At 41.0% G+C, this 16,066-nt stretch overlaps 1 protein-coding gene across 2 annotated transcripts in view; it reads left to right on the top strand.

Moving 5' to 3' along the window:
• The window catches only part of LAMA1 (laminin subunit alpha 1), a 173,839-nt gene that overhangs the window by 38,194 nt on the left and 119,579 nt on the right, over positions 1-16,066 (top strand). For both annotated transcript variants that reach the window (XM_063451545.1, XM_063451544.1), the window contains exons 2-3: positions 4,717-4,887; positions 5,348-5,460. In XM_063451545.1, coding sequence (XP_063307615.1) covers positions 4,717-4,887; positions 5,348-5,460 — 284 coding nt within the window. The remainder of the gene's footprint in view (positions 1-4,716; positions 4,888-5,347; positions 5,461-16,066) is intronic.

Below are 16,066 nucleotides of genomic sequence, written 5' to 3'. Positions count from 1 at the left end.
AAAAAGTGTGATGTGATGATATTCTCAGTGAGATAGCCAGTTAATCAAGTGTTGTATTATGTACCTTTTTTATTTTTTCAATTTCCTTGGGTTCATTTTACAGGAGAAGGACCCACTTTAAACCATCATTTTTGGAATGTTAGATAAATTTTCTTTGCTTTACGGGAACAAATACTGAGAAATGTGTATATATCGTGAAGACACCGAACGTCGGTCCTGCAAAGATTTCAGGAACGTGAAAGGAAGCAACTCTAGTGGCTGAACGTCATATGTAAACACTACCTTTTCACAGAAACGGCAGTGTTGACAAATGACAGATTGCCGGGACAGTCTCTTTGTGCCATCACCACAACATTAAACTGAAGTGGTTCAGATACTTAGAATGTCCCTTTAATTCAAACAACGTCTGAGAACAAAGATGGCTTGCAGTGGAGTTGGCAGCCCCTTACTTAGAATGTCCCTTTAATTCAATACTTAGAATGTCCCTTTAATTCAAACAACGTCTGAGAACAAAGATGGCTTGCAGTGGAGTTGGCAGCCCCTTACTTAGAATGTCCCTTTAATTCAATACTTAGAATGTCCCTTTAATTCAAACAACGTCTGAGAACAAAGATGGCTTGCAGTGGAGTTGGCAGCCCCTTACTTAGAATGTCCCTTTAATTCAATACTTAGAATGTCCCTTTAATTCAAACAACGTCTGAGAACAAAGATGGCTTGCAGTGGAGTTGGCAGCCCCTTACTTAGGATGTCCCTTTAATTCAATACTTAGAATGTCCCTTTAATTCAAACAACGTCTGAGAACAAAGATGGCTTGCAGTGGAGTTGGCAGCCCCTTACTTAGAATGTCCCTTTAATTCAATACTTAGAATGTCCCTTTAATTCAAACAACGTCTGAGAACAAAGATGGCTTGCAGTGGAGTTGGCAGCCCCTTTATACTGCTCAGATGGCAAAATCTCTGTCTTATGTGTCACTCTCACCTAAGCAAGTGCTTTAAGTTCACAGATAGAAAAATGTGCTATGTTTTTCTTTAATTACAATATTTCTAGAATGATACAATAATGTTACATTGAAAATAAGAAAAGGCACAATAAATTGAAACATGAGCAGGATTTACAGTTGAAAGAATGTAGACTGAAGATTGAGTTGGACAATATGCAGTGAAGATAAGTTTTTTTTTTTTATCAGGGCATAAAAGCCAGACCCATACATTTGCCAAAACTATTTAAAATAATAGAAGGAATTTGCAAGATTGCAATTTCATGGCTCTAGAAACATGAACAGAGATAACAAAATCCCAAAGCTTTTTTGGCAATTGAACTGCATGATTGCTTCCTAAAGTGGAGCACGGAGGAGACATACAAACATGAGGAGAAAGTCTTTGTGCAGGAAAGATTAACATTATATTGTGGTCTCATGTTGTGTACGGTGAACAAACAGACTTTTTGAGTACTTGTGGTTCATTCAAAAAATACTTTTTTATGTGTATTTGTGTGTCTTTGCACTTAGTTGCTTATGATTGCAAAAATGAATGACATTTGTTGCAAATATAAGCTCCCAACTGCTAAAAAAAACCAAACAAACCATAGCATTCATAGTTATATTATACGAGTTCTCAATATCTTTTAAATTCCCTCATAGATTTCTATGAGGGAGTCTGTGGGTTGCATCTAGCTACATTCATAAAACAGATGAAAGATATTGGCCTCTTTCACTGCAGTTTTGTTCATGTTGAGTTCTGAACTACATAACCCATAAACCTTTGCTGGGCAAGAATTTATGATTTCTGCACAACACTTCCTGGAGTTAGGTGCAAAAGCAGAAGTTTTGTTTATGGAACTATGCTATTATAAATAGCATACAAACCCCCACAATCCATTCCCAACCCTCCACTGTCAAAACGGTCAACTAAACACTGCAACACACCCTTGATGTAGCAAATGTGTTTAATTATTTTGTTGGATGTGCTACCACCCTGGTTGCTAAGATAACAAATGACACTCATTTTCAGACCGCAAATAAAGGCCCTGCCAAATATTCAAAAACTCTCATAAAAACATTCAGTTTTAGACCTGTGCCTTTTAGTTAATAAACATCTTAATAATTTAAAAATGAAAAACCAGTGTGGACCAGATCAAATCCCAGCAATGTTGCTGAAGCTTAGTGCGCCAGCAATTGCTAAACCTGTCACTACCCTTATCAATGAATCCCTGGTGTCAGGAAAGATACCCAAACGTTGGAAGACTGCAAAAGTTGTACCTATCCATAAAAGTGATGACAATACTTTGGTATCTAACTATCCCCCAATATCATTGCTCCCTGTATTGTCAAAAAGTTTGGAAAAATGCATCCACACGAAACTATATGAATATTATCAACAATCAAATTATCCGACCCCTGATCAATAAGGCTTTCGTCCAAATCACTCAACTTCGACTGCCCTCTTAAAAGTTTGCAATGACATCCAAATTAGCATGGAACAAGGAGACTTAACTGGAGCAATTTTCCTTGATTTTATCAAGGCCTTTGACACAGTAGACCATGACATTCTTTTGCAAAAATGTAAAAACTCAGGCATTGGTTATCGTCCACTAACCTGGTTTCGATCATATGTTTCAAACCGATTGCAATATGTGGCCATTTCTGATAGTGCTTCCCTCCCTCTTCCAGTCACGTGTGGTTTTCCCCAAGGCTCCATATTCGGCCCCCTGCTATTCACATTATTTATAAATGATCTGCTTAATGTCTGCAAATCCTCAACTGTACACGTGTATCAGACGACACTGTAATCTACGCTAGTAAAACCCAAGCTTGAGGCTGTGCTTCAAAACCAATTTACAGAGGTAGATAAGTGGATAGCGGATAACAAACTCTTCCTAAACACTGACAAAACAGTTACAATGATCTTTGGAACTGTACCTAAATTACATAAACTACAAAATTAACTATGTTTCAGAACAAGTTCAAATAGCACACTGACAGCAGTCTGCTCTTTTAAATATCTAGGGATGTTGCTAGACTCCAATCTATCCTTTGGCCTTCACATTGAAAAAATCTCTTCAAAACTTTACCCCAAACTATGTGTCCTCTCCCGAAACAAATCCTGCCTAAGCCCTACAGTAAGGAAACAGATAGTGCAACAAATGCTAATGCCGGTCATTGATTATGGGGATGTAGTGTATGCACCCGCACTGCAAACCCACCTTAATAAACTCAATTCGTTATATAATTTGTTCTGCCGCTTTGTACTAGAATGTAATTACTTTACCCACCACTGTGACATGTTAAAAGAGCTAAACTGGCTGTCGCTGGAATCCCGACGCACTCTTCATCTTTCCAGTCTTGTGCATAAGAGCTTTTCTGGGAAGCTCCCACCCTACCTGAGTAGAATGCCTGTTCCCACCTCCTATAACCTCTGATTCAGTACTAGCACGATATTTAGCATACCGCAACACCAAAATAAAGTGGCTCGATCCTCCTTTTCCTACAGAGCACCGCAATTATGGTATAACCTCAGGAACACAGTCAAATCTTCATTCAATCTAAAATCTTTTAAGAGATCTATGGCAATATACCTCAGCACATAATGCACCTGTCATGGTTGAATATATTTATTACCTGTTATGTATTAAATTTATATATGTGTATATATAGCTTGTATATTGTATTTTTGTAATATTGTATCCCATTATAGCAATGCAATGTTTTGTGGACAAAGACCCAGGACATACTTGAAAACGAGAGAAATCTCAATGTATCCATCCTGGTAAAATATTTTATAAATAAATAAATATATGTGTGTGTGTGCTTGTGTGTATATATATATATATATATATATATATATATATATATATATATATATGTGTGTGTGTGTGTGTGTGTGTGTTTGTATATATATATATATTGTGATTAACAGGCACGAATCGAATTTGTGCATTTGTACACAAGTCTACACCCAACTCTGAATATATATATTTGTTTAAGGGGCAAATAGCCGTATATGGAGTAAGGATCCAGCATAAGCGTAGGATAGTATAAAGGGAGCAAGTCGGTTGTAGTGTTACCGAGACCGATGATACGGTAGGCCTGTAAATAAAGAGGGCCCACCATGGAGTAAGAAAGTAAAGTAAATGGAAAGAAATGAGAAAGTGTTGAAATGAGGAGTGGGTGGGAGGGTCATTCTGATGCTGACCTCAAGCGATATGAGTCAGGTAAGGAGTGTCCCTTATATCGGGGAGTGAATTAATTTAAGCCTCTCCCACAAATACAGGCCAAACGGCCTTAACACATATAAAATCAGAGTTGGGTGTAGACTTGTTCACAAATCCCATTCGTGCCTGTTAATCGCTATCGTCATCCAAAAAATCAATTCGTTTGCGGATTGGTGAATGAATCAATTTGTTCGTTCAGTGATTAACAGACATTTTGTTTCATTCAGAGCAGCTGGATGGGATTTGAGCACATGTCTAGTTGGGTGGTGAATTAGTGGCAACAAGACCAAACGTTTAAAATGTAATGGTGATTTTTAGCACTTGTGTTCTATTCTGTGGCTGTCATTAAGAAAATATGAAGTTTTGTTTGTTAAAATGTAAATATGTGACACTAATATGTATGTAATAAATTCACACAAAACTGTATCTTTTCAAATCAGAATTATTGCCTATTTAGATCCCACACTTATCTTACTAGAGAAATTTTATGGTATGTTTTCTTTTTAGGTTTGTTTCCTGCTATACTAAATCTTGCAAGCAATGCAAATATCACCACCAATGCCACTTGCGGTGAAATGGGACCAGAGATGTTTTGTAAACTTGTAGAACATGTCCCAGGAAGACCAGTGCGCAATGCACAATGCAGAGTGTGTGACCAAAAAAGTGAGAACCCAAAAGGTAAGTTTTCTAGATTTACATAAATTTTTCCTTTTTATTGTAATTTTTTTGTTTGTTAATTTATATATATATATATATATATTTTTTTTTTAATTCTTTATTTTTACATGTGCATATAGGTTACAAACAAGCGTGCAGGGCCACGACAGCTACTGCAGGCATATTCATGGCATTTGAGTGGCATTATGATACAGCACATATTTTATTTTATTTTTTGAAACATGAAAACAGCGAGTTTAGCTACAGATTAGGCATCCTATTTATATATTTTTTTAAACCAGAGGACCCCTAATAATTCCAATTCTGTTGCTACTCTTTTGAATATACTGATATATAATTTGTTTTTTTTGTGCAACTTTTTTAGATATAATTAAATATATTTTAATACTATTTAATATAATTTTACATTTGCTTTGTATAACTCCTTTGAAGTTTACATATTCTTCATATTTTTTTCCAGAACGTCACCCCATAACAAATGCTATCGACGGCACAAATGATTGGTGGCAAAGTCCCAGTATACAGAATGGACGCGCGTACCATTGGGTCACTATAACGTTGGATCTAAGACAAGTAATTATATCTGTTTATCTTGATTCTTATGAAATAAAACCCAAACAGTACTAGTCTGTTTAGATTTAAAATGTTTATTAACGTTTATAAAATATCCCAAAATAATATTCACAAGCCCAAATAAGCCACCATGCACTTTAATTAAAATTGATGTATATTATTATTATTATTATTATTATTATTATTATTATGATATTTATAGCGCGCCATCAAATTTTACAATGGGTGGATGAACAGACATTTAGTTGTAACCAGACAAGTTGGACACACAGGAACAGAGGGGTTGAGGGCCCTGCTCAATGAGCTTACATGCTAGAGGGAGTGGGGTAACATAACACAAAAAGGTAAGGATAGTATTAGACTAGTGACAGTTCGTCTGTCTAATGTATCAATATATATATACATACATTATATTTGTGTTTATCCAAAGCTATATATATATATATAAGCATAGTGATGAATAAAAACAGGCTATGCTACAAAAATACTAAAAAAAAGTGTACCGGCCTGCCTCCTTTCTTCTCCTGCTCAGCTTAGCATGGCAGTAATTAGCAGATAGAGGAATTGTCACTCAGTTCACCTCTCCACTCGTGAACACTCACACAGAGCACATTTGTGGTATAGTGACAGTGTTCACTACTTCTTATGCAGAAGCATCAGATTAAGCTGATTGGTTGGTCACAGCATTCACTGCACATGCACCCAAGGTCCAACAATACTGTCTTTGAGAAAAATGTGTTTGTATGCGCAATAGCCTCCAAATGCTTTCCTATGGGACAGGTGGAGCCAGACATGGTCTGCTGCTGCGAGACTGGCATGCAGTGGGAGAAAAGGTGAGTAAGGTCACTTTACTCATGTGATCTAAGTGGGGTTTAGATCTAATGTGGCATTCCAGCATTATAGAGTCAGGAGTACATGTTTGCTTTCCTGACACTATGCTGTTCCTTTAAGATGAGAGCTGGAGTAACTGTTTAAAGCATGCATGGATTTGTATTGCTATAGTATTTAAAAAGAGTTCCTTAGGCTATGAAAATCTGTATACCTAGTTTTACATTCCTTGGATCCTAATTACAGGTTATCTTCTGGCTCCTTAAATATTTCACAATATAGCCTTTCTTCCAGCCTTTAATACTCATTATAGTCAGCTTGTCTAACTCATTCTAGAAGCGAGCTACTTAATGTATATGTTTTCCACAAAATACAGTTTATTTAAGTTTTTTTAATGTGTGAGTTGTTAAAACACCCCAAGCAATTAACCACTATAGCATGCTACAGTGGCTATAGTACCAGAAGAAGTACCCTGGAGGAACCCCCATTGTAAGCAGTCAAACTGTTTTAGAAAGTTTGACTTCTGACCTAGGGTCTGCCGTGTACCACTCCATGCCTCCATTACAAACAGGAACAAGAAACTCTTAAGCAGGATCTTCCATTAGCAATTTGAGTTAGGCCCTGCAGTATTGAGAGCAGAATACGTTTTTTTTTTTTTTTTTTTTTTTTTTTTAATTCTTTATTTTTGTAGTGCGTATAAACGTATCAAAACGTACATGCGGCACCCCAAAGGCAATCCACATGTTTTTGCAAACATTAAGTACAGTGAGGTATATAGCAGTTCTTGCACATTTTTAGTGTTAAATTGAGTAAGAATAGGATATAACAGGGCTTTACATTATTCCAGGCATAGTAGGTACAATCTAAACATTTGGTTATACAATAGCGTCTGACGACATTGGGTCTATCATATTCTGTTGAAGTCGTCGACCTCAAAGTGTGTACTTTGAACTATAGTTAGGCTTAGTCTGCACGTCTGCCGCTCTGTTCGCAGCATGAGTCATGCATACAGACGGGTTCAAGTGTGTGCTATGAGCTGACTCTAAGAATTGTCTACAACTTTAAATGACAGGTTACAATATGTCGCACGTTTGGTAGTTCTAAACAGTATCAGGAAGATTAAAAATTAAGAAAAAAAAAACCCAGACAATACAATAACGTCTGACCACATGGGTTCTATTATGCACTGCTTACGTAAATGGCTTGAAAGTGTATGATTATAGCTATAATCAATCCTAGTCTGCACGGTATCTGATCTGCTAACCTCATAGATTATGCAAATATGGAAATATAGGTGAGGGCTGCAGGCTAGTACTAGGAACTGTCCGCAACTCTCAATTACAGGTTATAATTCGTCGCTCGGTTGTTAGACTTTTGCTGTAGCAATAAGGTTAATGAGTTTAAGGAAAACACAACAGGCTGCACAATAACCTCTGATCACATGGATTCCCTTGTGTGCTGCTTACGTATTCGGCTTTAAAATGTATGTTGAAAACTATATCTAGGCAATAAACAATAAAAATGGGGCTGCAGAGCATATAACAGTGCCCTTCAAATCAAGGAGAGTAGCGTTGCATTCGGTAAGTACTAGTGTGTGTCAGGCCAAGTAACAAGGAAGTAAGTTATCAATGATATGCCAGTGAGAAGCTGATTCTAAATGCATTTTTAACGTACGTTGGCAGGTGGCCTAATGCAGTGCTAGTTTAGATTATTGATTATTATCAGTTATGGACCATTGTGTGTATGGCATACTTTGCTGAACAAGACCTGCGTGGAGCATAGCTAGCTACGCTGGGTATAAGGAAATGTACTAGTCACCCAGGTGTCCTCCCCCGTGGCGTGGTAAAAAATTTAAACGTTGAGATAGGTGAGCAGAGGCGAGATCGCAGCCCACCTATCCGTTAGTGATATGTGTTCCACTAGAGTGGGTAGTTTAGCCGTGCTGGATATCTAAGGGAAAGACTAGGGCCAGGGGGTGGATAAAACATAGGAGGCATTTGCTGGGATGCGGGTGTGCTGCCGTTGGGCGGTCAGTTAAGGCAGGAGCCTTCTAGTTACATTGTGTCGGAATATGCGGTGGGCCAGTAGCAAGGGGCGTTTTGATTAGCGCTCACGGAGTGTTGAGCAACAAGTGATATGCTTCCCGGTATTGCCTTGGCCGCAGTCAACCGGTAGTGAGACATTAATAGTAGGCATGCAGGATAAACAAACAGTTAAACAATATTAAAATTAAGATGATCGAAACAAAAAAGCACACATTCGAACATTAGTCAGGCCTGCGGTAGGTGGGTTGCTAGGCCTTGTGGTGTAGGTCACTGAGTCTCTGCTGCGCATTGCCAGGGCCATACTGTGAGACATACTGTGCAGTGGGGTCTTGCAGTGTCTCTGCTGTAGGGCCTGCAGGGCCGCAGAATGTCTCTGGGTCAGTCTGCCTCGGTCAGCCAACACCAGCTCTGGAGGATAGGCTGGCGGGCCCAGAGCACCGCAGGGTGTCTTCCCTCGTTGGTTGTGGATGGGCTCTGTGCCAGTGTAGTTCGCCGGGCAGCAACCTCATCGCATTGTGGACTGTGCTGAACTTGTGCTCGGAGGTCTGTATTCCGGACGAGTGGTGAGGTAGGGCGCCCCTGCAGTGAGTGGATTCACCCGGCAGGCAGCGCAGGGTCTTGGCTGTGTTGCGTGTTTTTTGTTGTGGTCGCCTGTCTGAGCCTTCCCGGTATGGAAGTTTCATGGCCGCCATGCTATGCTTTCCCTTCTGCTGTCCTCTTGTCCGGTCTGGGCCTCTCTGGGCTTTAGGCCGGGTCTCAACCCGTCTGTAAGGCCGCCTTTGGAGTCGTGCTTTGAGAGTCTCCTGTGGTTCATTTAGTTTGTGCGGGCCGTGAGTGGCCGTCAAGGTTATTGGGTTTGGGGCCAACCTGTTCAGGCGTGTGCTCTTGCGGGTGGGGTTCGGGGGGTTCCCCCTGTCTCTCCCTGCGCTTCCGTGCTGTGGACCCTGCTTCATGTCACCTGGTGGGGTTCCCTTTTGAGGGGGCTGTATCAGGGCCTCCAGCTTCTCCCATAGGGCGTCGAAGATTCGATCATATCGGCGTTTAGTTTCCCGCTCTATTTCGTGCAGAGCGGCGGTCTGGGGGTAGGGCGCCATCTTGCCTGCTCCGCGTGTGGCTTCTGCACTTCGCGGTCGTGTGTCTTGGTGAGTGCTTGTATGCTCGCTTGTGTGGATGTGGGCCGGGATAACCCCCACCGGTCCGGGGGGGGGGGAACGCGGGCTCTGCGTAAAGTGTCCAGGCATTCTAAGCTGCAGGAGAGCGGCCGTTTCTCCCATACCTGCTCTTCTGGTAGGCCTCACCAGCGTGTCTGGTACGTACCGGGTATGTAGTCGCTTGTTGGGTACCGTTGTGTTCACCCTGGCATCACCCGACATCTGGTGGCCTTTGTTTGGCTTTTTTAAAAGCTGTTTCAGTGGTTTTTGATGGTTTTCCTGGCGATGGTTGCAGGAGCTGTGGTGATCAGCGTCCGCTCATTGCTGCGGTCAGGCCCCGCCCCCCAGAATACGTTTTTTTAACATAGTTATTTCTTTTAAATAGACACTCCAAGCACCATAACCACTACAGCATGAACAACTTTGCTGATGTTTTCTCGGTGCAATTTGCCTCCTTAGGGGAGGCAGAAGCTGCATCATTGAGTTAAAGGGACACTATAGGCACCTAGAACACTTCAGCTCTTTGAAGTGGTCTGGATGTATAGTCCCAGGTCCCTTAACCCTGCAAAGGTAATTATTGTGGTATTTTAATAAACTGCAATAATTACCTCTGAGGGTTAACTCCACCTCTAGTGGCTCTCTACCAAACAGCCACTAGAGGGATCTCCTGGTTGTTAGGTGACTTTTGGTCGACTAACTGACACTGGACATCCTCACGCTATGCATGAAAACATCGAGTGTTAGGTAAAACCGAATAGGGGGAAATACTAATGCGTGCGCAGGGAAGGAGGGGAGGCACATCGGTAAGTGACAGAAGGGGTTTTTACCTATAGGGAGCTATACTATACTAGCCTATACTATACTATAAGGAGCTATAGTGTCATGTAAACAACTTTGTTTTCCTGGCACTATAGTTTGTCTTTCAGCTTGGTAGTGCAGGTCTGAGCTTATTGGTTGAGAGCATTCAGGTGATGCTGTCAGTCAGTGAGCCAGCCCTTCATAGCAGGGAGCAAACTGAAGCTTTTGGCAGGAGCTTTTTACCCCATTGAGGTCTGCAACTGGCGTCTGATGGACCTCAGGAAGGTTGTCAGACCATTCACAAGCAGTTTGTTGACTTAGCCTGAGAGGGCGCACTCCTAGCATCATTCTCACTTCAGTGTGCTGTAGCGGTTATGATGTTTGGAGTTTTACTTTCAAGGAACTTCAGTTTTATAAGAAAAAACAGTTTGCAAAAGCTGCAGACCTGCTGTCTGGAGCCTTTGCAAGCCACTCTTTCTCCAGATTTTCAGTTTGTTCTAGGGAATACACCAACTGAAGGCTTCTCACTGAGAAGCCTCTGTGCTGGAGATTCCGCTTGCTTGGGGGGTGGAGAGGGGGGGAGGGAGTTAGCTGAGTGACAGCCGAGAAGGTGCTTCAGTCTCCAATTATAAAAGTGATACTATTTACAGAAATCTGCTAATTTATAAGCTGTCACGAGTATGACAAACTCGTAACACATAAATCACTACAGCAGGCTTATACACCATTGTTTGGGTTTATAATGCGAATAAATAATGTGTTGATGCATTTTGTGAGATGGTGTTTTGGTGACTAAGCATTTTAGTTAAACACAGCTCAAGTGGTTAAAAAATAAATTAGGCTTCAATGCACAATCACTCTAAACATCTTTAAACATAATGAGAATACTTGGCAAGCCTGTTGACTTCATAGCTTTGTAGAAATGTTTTATCTTCACTGTCCCATGAACACGGACAAACTTAGCAAGTACTTGGAAGTTGTTTACTTGAAAGTTGTGTGCAGTTCCAAGCACATGCCAAGATGGCAAACTGTAGCATATTGGGAGAAAAACAGACTGTTATTCCCTTTTTCAAGCAGAGCACCTGCAAGGGGAAGATTGCTTACCCGTCCCACTCTGTACTCCCTCCCACCTCCCTCCCTTCATCTCCCTCCCCTCGCATATGCACTCCAAGCCAGCAATTGCTCCAATCACAGGCTTTATGAGAAGCATGTGATTGGACCACGCGACCCCAGTGACGTCGGAAGGGGGTGAAGAAAAAAAAAAGCTCAGTGAGCTTTGTCAAGTGCTGGCTTGCAGTAGGTCATATTACACTGATAAGGTCCCCTTCATCAATAGGGTTGTAGTAATGTAATGTCCACTGTGTCTCAGAATCTAGGTGACCCTATGGAACTGTATTGTAATATACAGTACTCCTTAACATTACTAGTATGACAATTAAATGTTAGTTCCTTTCTACTTCTGAACATAAATACATGTACAGTGCCTTGCAAAAGTATTCACCCCCCTTGGCATTTCTCGTGTTTTGTTGCCCCACAACCTGGAATTAACATGGATTGTTTGAGGATTTGCATCATTTAATTTACAGAACATGCCCACAACTTTTAAGATGTTTTTTATTTTATTTTTTTCGAAGCAAACAACAAATAGGACCAAATAACAGAAAAGGACAATGTGCATAACTATTCACCCCCCTAAAGCCAATACTTTGTAGATCCACCTTTTGCAGCAATCACAGCTCCAAGTCGCTTTAGATAAGTCTATATGAGCTTGCCACATCTTACCACTGGGATTTTTGCGCATTCCTTCTTGCAAAACTGCTCCAGCTCCTTCAAATTGGATGGTTTGTGCTTGTGAACAGCAATATTTAAGTCTGACCACAGATTTTCTATTGGATTGAGGTCTGGGCTTTAACCAGGCCATTCCAACACATTTACATGTTTCCCCTAAAACCACTCAAGTGTTGCTTTAGCAGTGTGTTTGGGGTCATTGTCCTGCTGGAAGGTGAACCTCCGTCCAGGGCCGGCCTTAGGCATTTTGACGCCCTGTGCGAAAAATCTTCACAGCGCCCCACCCTCCCCCCCGTCATCCATGTATGCTGTAATGTTTGTGTTGTCTGTGTATGTGATAGTAGGTGTGATGACTGTGTGTGATATGTATGCTATGTGTGATATTTGTAATGGGTGTATTAACAGTGTGTGATATGCGTGTATTGGTTGTATGTGACACACACACACACACACAGAGTCAGACGGCCATACACACACAGGAAGACATCCACACACACACACACACACAGGCAGACAGTCATACACACACACACACACACACACACAAAGGCAGACAGTCAGTCATACACACAGACACAGACAGTAATACACACAGACACACACAGTCATACACACAGACACACACAGTCATACACACAGACACACACAGTCACACACACACACAGGCAGACAGTCACACACACACACAGGCAGACAGTCACACACACACACAGGCAGACAGTCACACACACACACACACACACACACACACAGGCAGACAGTCAGTCATACACACAGACAGACAGTAATACACACAGACACACACAGAGGCAGACAGTAATACAGACAGACACACACAGAGGCAGACAGTCATACACACAGACACACACAGAGGCAGACAGTCATACACACACACACAGACACACACAGGCAGACAGTCATACACAGACACACACACACACAGGCAGACAGTCATACACAGACACACACACACAGGCAGACAGTCATACACACAGACACACACAGGCAGACAGTCATACACACACACAGACAGTAATAAACACAGGCAGAGAGTCACACTCACCTGACAATCACACAGTTACCTGTGGAGTTAATTGTGGAGGCAGTGCAGCTCCTGGTGACTGTTTGGTGGGGAAGCAGGGACTCCTTCCTGCTTCCCCTGCAGCAGTTTTCCGGCGCTTTTAGCTCCACCCCCGCCGCACGGTAAGCTCCGCCCCCGCTGCAAATTTAAAAAAAAAATAAAAATTTTTTTTTTTTTTTTTTTTAAATCCACGGCGCCCCCTGCTCCATGGCGCCCTGTGCGGCCGCACAGCTCGCACACCCCTAAGGCCGGCCCTGCCTCCGTCCTAGCCTCAAATCACGTACAGAGTGGTATAGGTTTTGCTCAAGAATATCCCTCTATTTAGCACCATCCATCTATCCCTCAACTCTGACTAGTTTCCCAGTCCCGGCTGGTGAAAAACATCCCCACAGCATGATGCTGCCACCACCATGTGTCACTGTGGGGATGCTGTTCTTTGGGTGATGGGATGTGTTGGGTTTGGGCCAGACATAGCGTTTATTGTGATGGACGAAAAGTTACATTTTAGTCTAATCAGACCAGAGCACCTTCCTCCATAATTTTGGGAGTCTCCCACATGCCTTTTCACAAACTCAAAACATGCCATTTTGTTTTTTGCTGAAAGTAATGGCTTTCTTCTGGCCACTCTGCCATAAAGCCCAACTCTATGGAGTGTACAGCTTATTGTCGTCCTATGTACAGATTCCCCAGTCTCTGCTGTGGAACTCTGCAGCTCCTCCATGGCTACCTTAGGTCTCTGTGCTGCCTCTCTGATTAATGCCCTCCTTGCCCGGTCTGTGAGTTTTGGTGGGCGGCCATCTCTTGGCAGGTTTGCTGTTGTGCCATGTTCTTTCCATTTGGTTATGATAGATTTGATGGTGCTCCTGGGGATCATCAAAGATTTGGATATTTGTTTATAACCTAACCCTGACTTGTACTTCTCAAAAACATTATCCCTTACTTGGAGAGTTCCTTGGTCTTCATGGCAGTGTTTGGTTAGTGGCGCCTCTTGCTTAGGTGTTGCAGCCTCTGGGGCCTTTCAAAAAAGGTGTGTATATGTAATGACAGATCATGTGACACTTAGATTGCACACAGGTGGACATCATTTCACTAATTATGTGACTTATGAAGGTAATTGGTTGCACCAGAGCTTTTTATGGGCTTCATAACAAAGGGGGTGAATACATACGCACATGCCAATTTTCTGTTTTCTATTTCTAAAAAAATAGTTTTATGTATATATTATTCTCATTTCACTTCACCAACTTAGACTATTGTGTTCTGAACTTCTGATCCATCACATAAAATTCAGATTAATAAAACATTGAACTTAAGGCTGTAATGTAACAAAATAGGTAAAAAGTCAAGGCGGTGAATACTTTTGCAAGGCACTGTATATGTCATACTGAGTTAGCCACAGTGAATAATCACGCTATAGTGTCCCTGTCCCTAGTTCTGGAAGACAGCCCCTACAGGTGTTTTTAACCCTATGTTTTACATAGTAGGGTTTAAATGACAGGACTACTGCACCCAGGCGACTACATTGAGATGAGGTGGACTCGGTAACTTTTGTGGTAATTTAAATATGAACTGAATTTATACTAATTATTATTTGTAATGTTATTAGATGCCAACGTATTTTATAGCGCTTTACAATTTCACATCTCGATTACAAAACAGCAAATACATGACAAAAAAATGCACGTAAAGGGAACTAGATGTGATGATGGCCCTTTCTCCATGAGTTAACTAAGGGGCAGCTCCGTAACAGAGTGTGCTTAATGATCTGACTTTTGTTTCCAAAGATTCTCTCTGCAAGTCTTGTAATGGTAAAGCCTCTGATGTTTTTGTCTCATTCTTTCCCCATAATCAATCACTGTCCAAGTCACACCGCTATAACTTACTAAACATGTTTCAGATTTTTTACAAACTGCACAGCCAAACCTCTAATACAGACGCTAATTATTTCTTATATCAACTATGGCAATTCTCTTTGTTCTGGAATTCCCAACTCCTCACTGTCCTCATTTTAATCAGTTTTACATTTTAAGGCCAGACTCATTTATCTTACATGCCTAACCCCAGTCTCCTCAGCCTGTTCCTGCTTGATATTTGATATCCTCTGGAATTAAATTTAAAAAACAGATACTAACATACAAAACTCCTAAATAGTGTAACACATTGTTCTTCACCGCCCACTGTTGGCTTTCATTCGAGAAGACTGTTCTATGGCTGCACGCATCCTGTCGATTGCTTTTTGTCCCTTTATTTGTATTTCCTACTCTGTATTCTTCCCACTAACATTGGAGCATGCCTTGATTCATCTTTTTACATAGATTTATGCGACTAAAGAAATGCCTTCAACCATCTATCATTAGTTTTCTAACCTGCACTGTTTTGTGTTTTTTTTTTGTTTTGTATGTTTTTTTCACCACGCTTGAAATCACCTCACTGCTAATAAATTACTTTCTCCTGTGTTCCTAATTATGCACTGTGGGATAAAAATGTAATTTGTTTGGTGTATTTGCAAATATGATTCTTTGGCACCAATTATAGAGCTTGTTAATATAATATGTAATCGCAACCAGTATGTACTGCTCAGAAGCCACATTAAAGCTGTTTGTTTCTAAAAATGTTGGTTAATACATATGATTGACTTTAGTTACTTCACTTTTTAAAACAGTTCACTTTACCTTGGGCAAGTATGTATAAACATTATAATGGATTTTTCTCCTTTTGAAGAAAAGGTCAGCGAAAAAAAGCGAATAACACATTGATGTATGAATAAAATATGACTTTTATTCCCTTTTCTTGACCTCTGGAGCAGTGTTGCCCCTTAGCAGGTTTCTTGTGGACAAACATTTGCATGGACTCCATTTTATCCCAATACAAACTGAGGTTCTGAAAAAGATTCCTCTGTCCATTAACTGTTTCTC

The sequence above is a fragment of the Pelobates fuscus genome, chromosome 4, assembly GCF_036172605.1.
Source record: "Pelobates fuscus isolate aPelFus1 chromosome 4, aPelFus1.pri, whole genome shotgun sequence".
In the NCBI taxonomy this organism is placed as follows: domain Eukaryota; kingdom Metazoa; phylum Chordata; class Amphibia; order Anura; family Pelobatidae; genus Pelobates; species Pelobates fuscus.
Note: the sequence above shows the minus strand (reverse complement) of the source record. Positions and strands in the feature narration are given on the sequence as shown.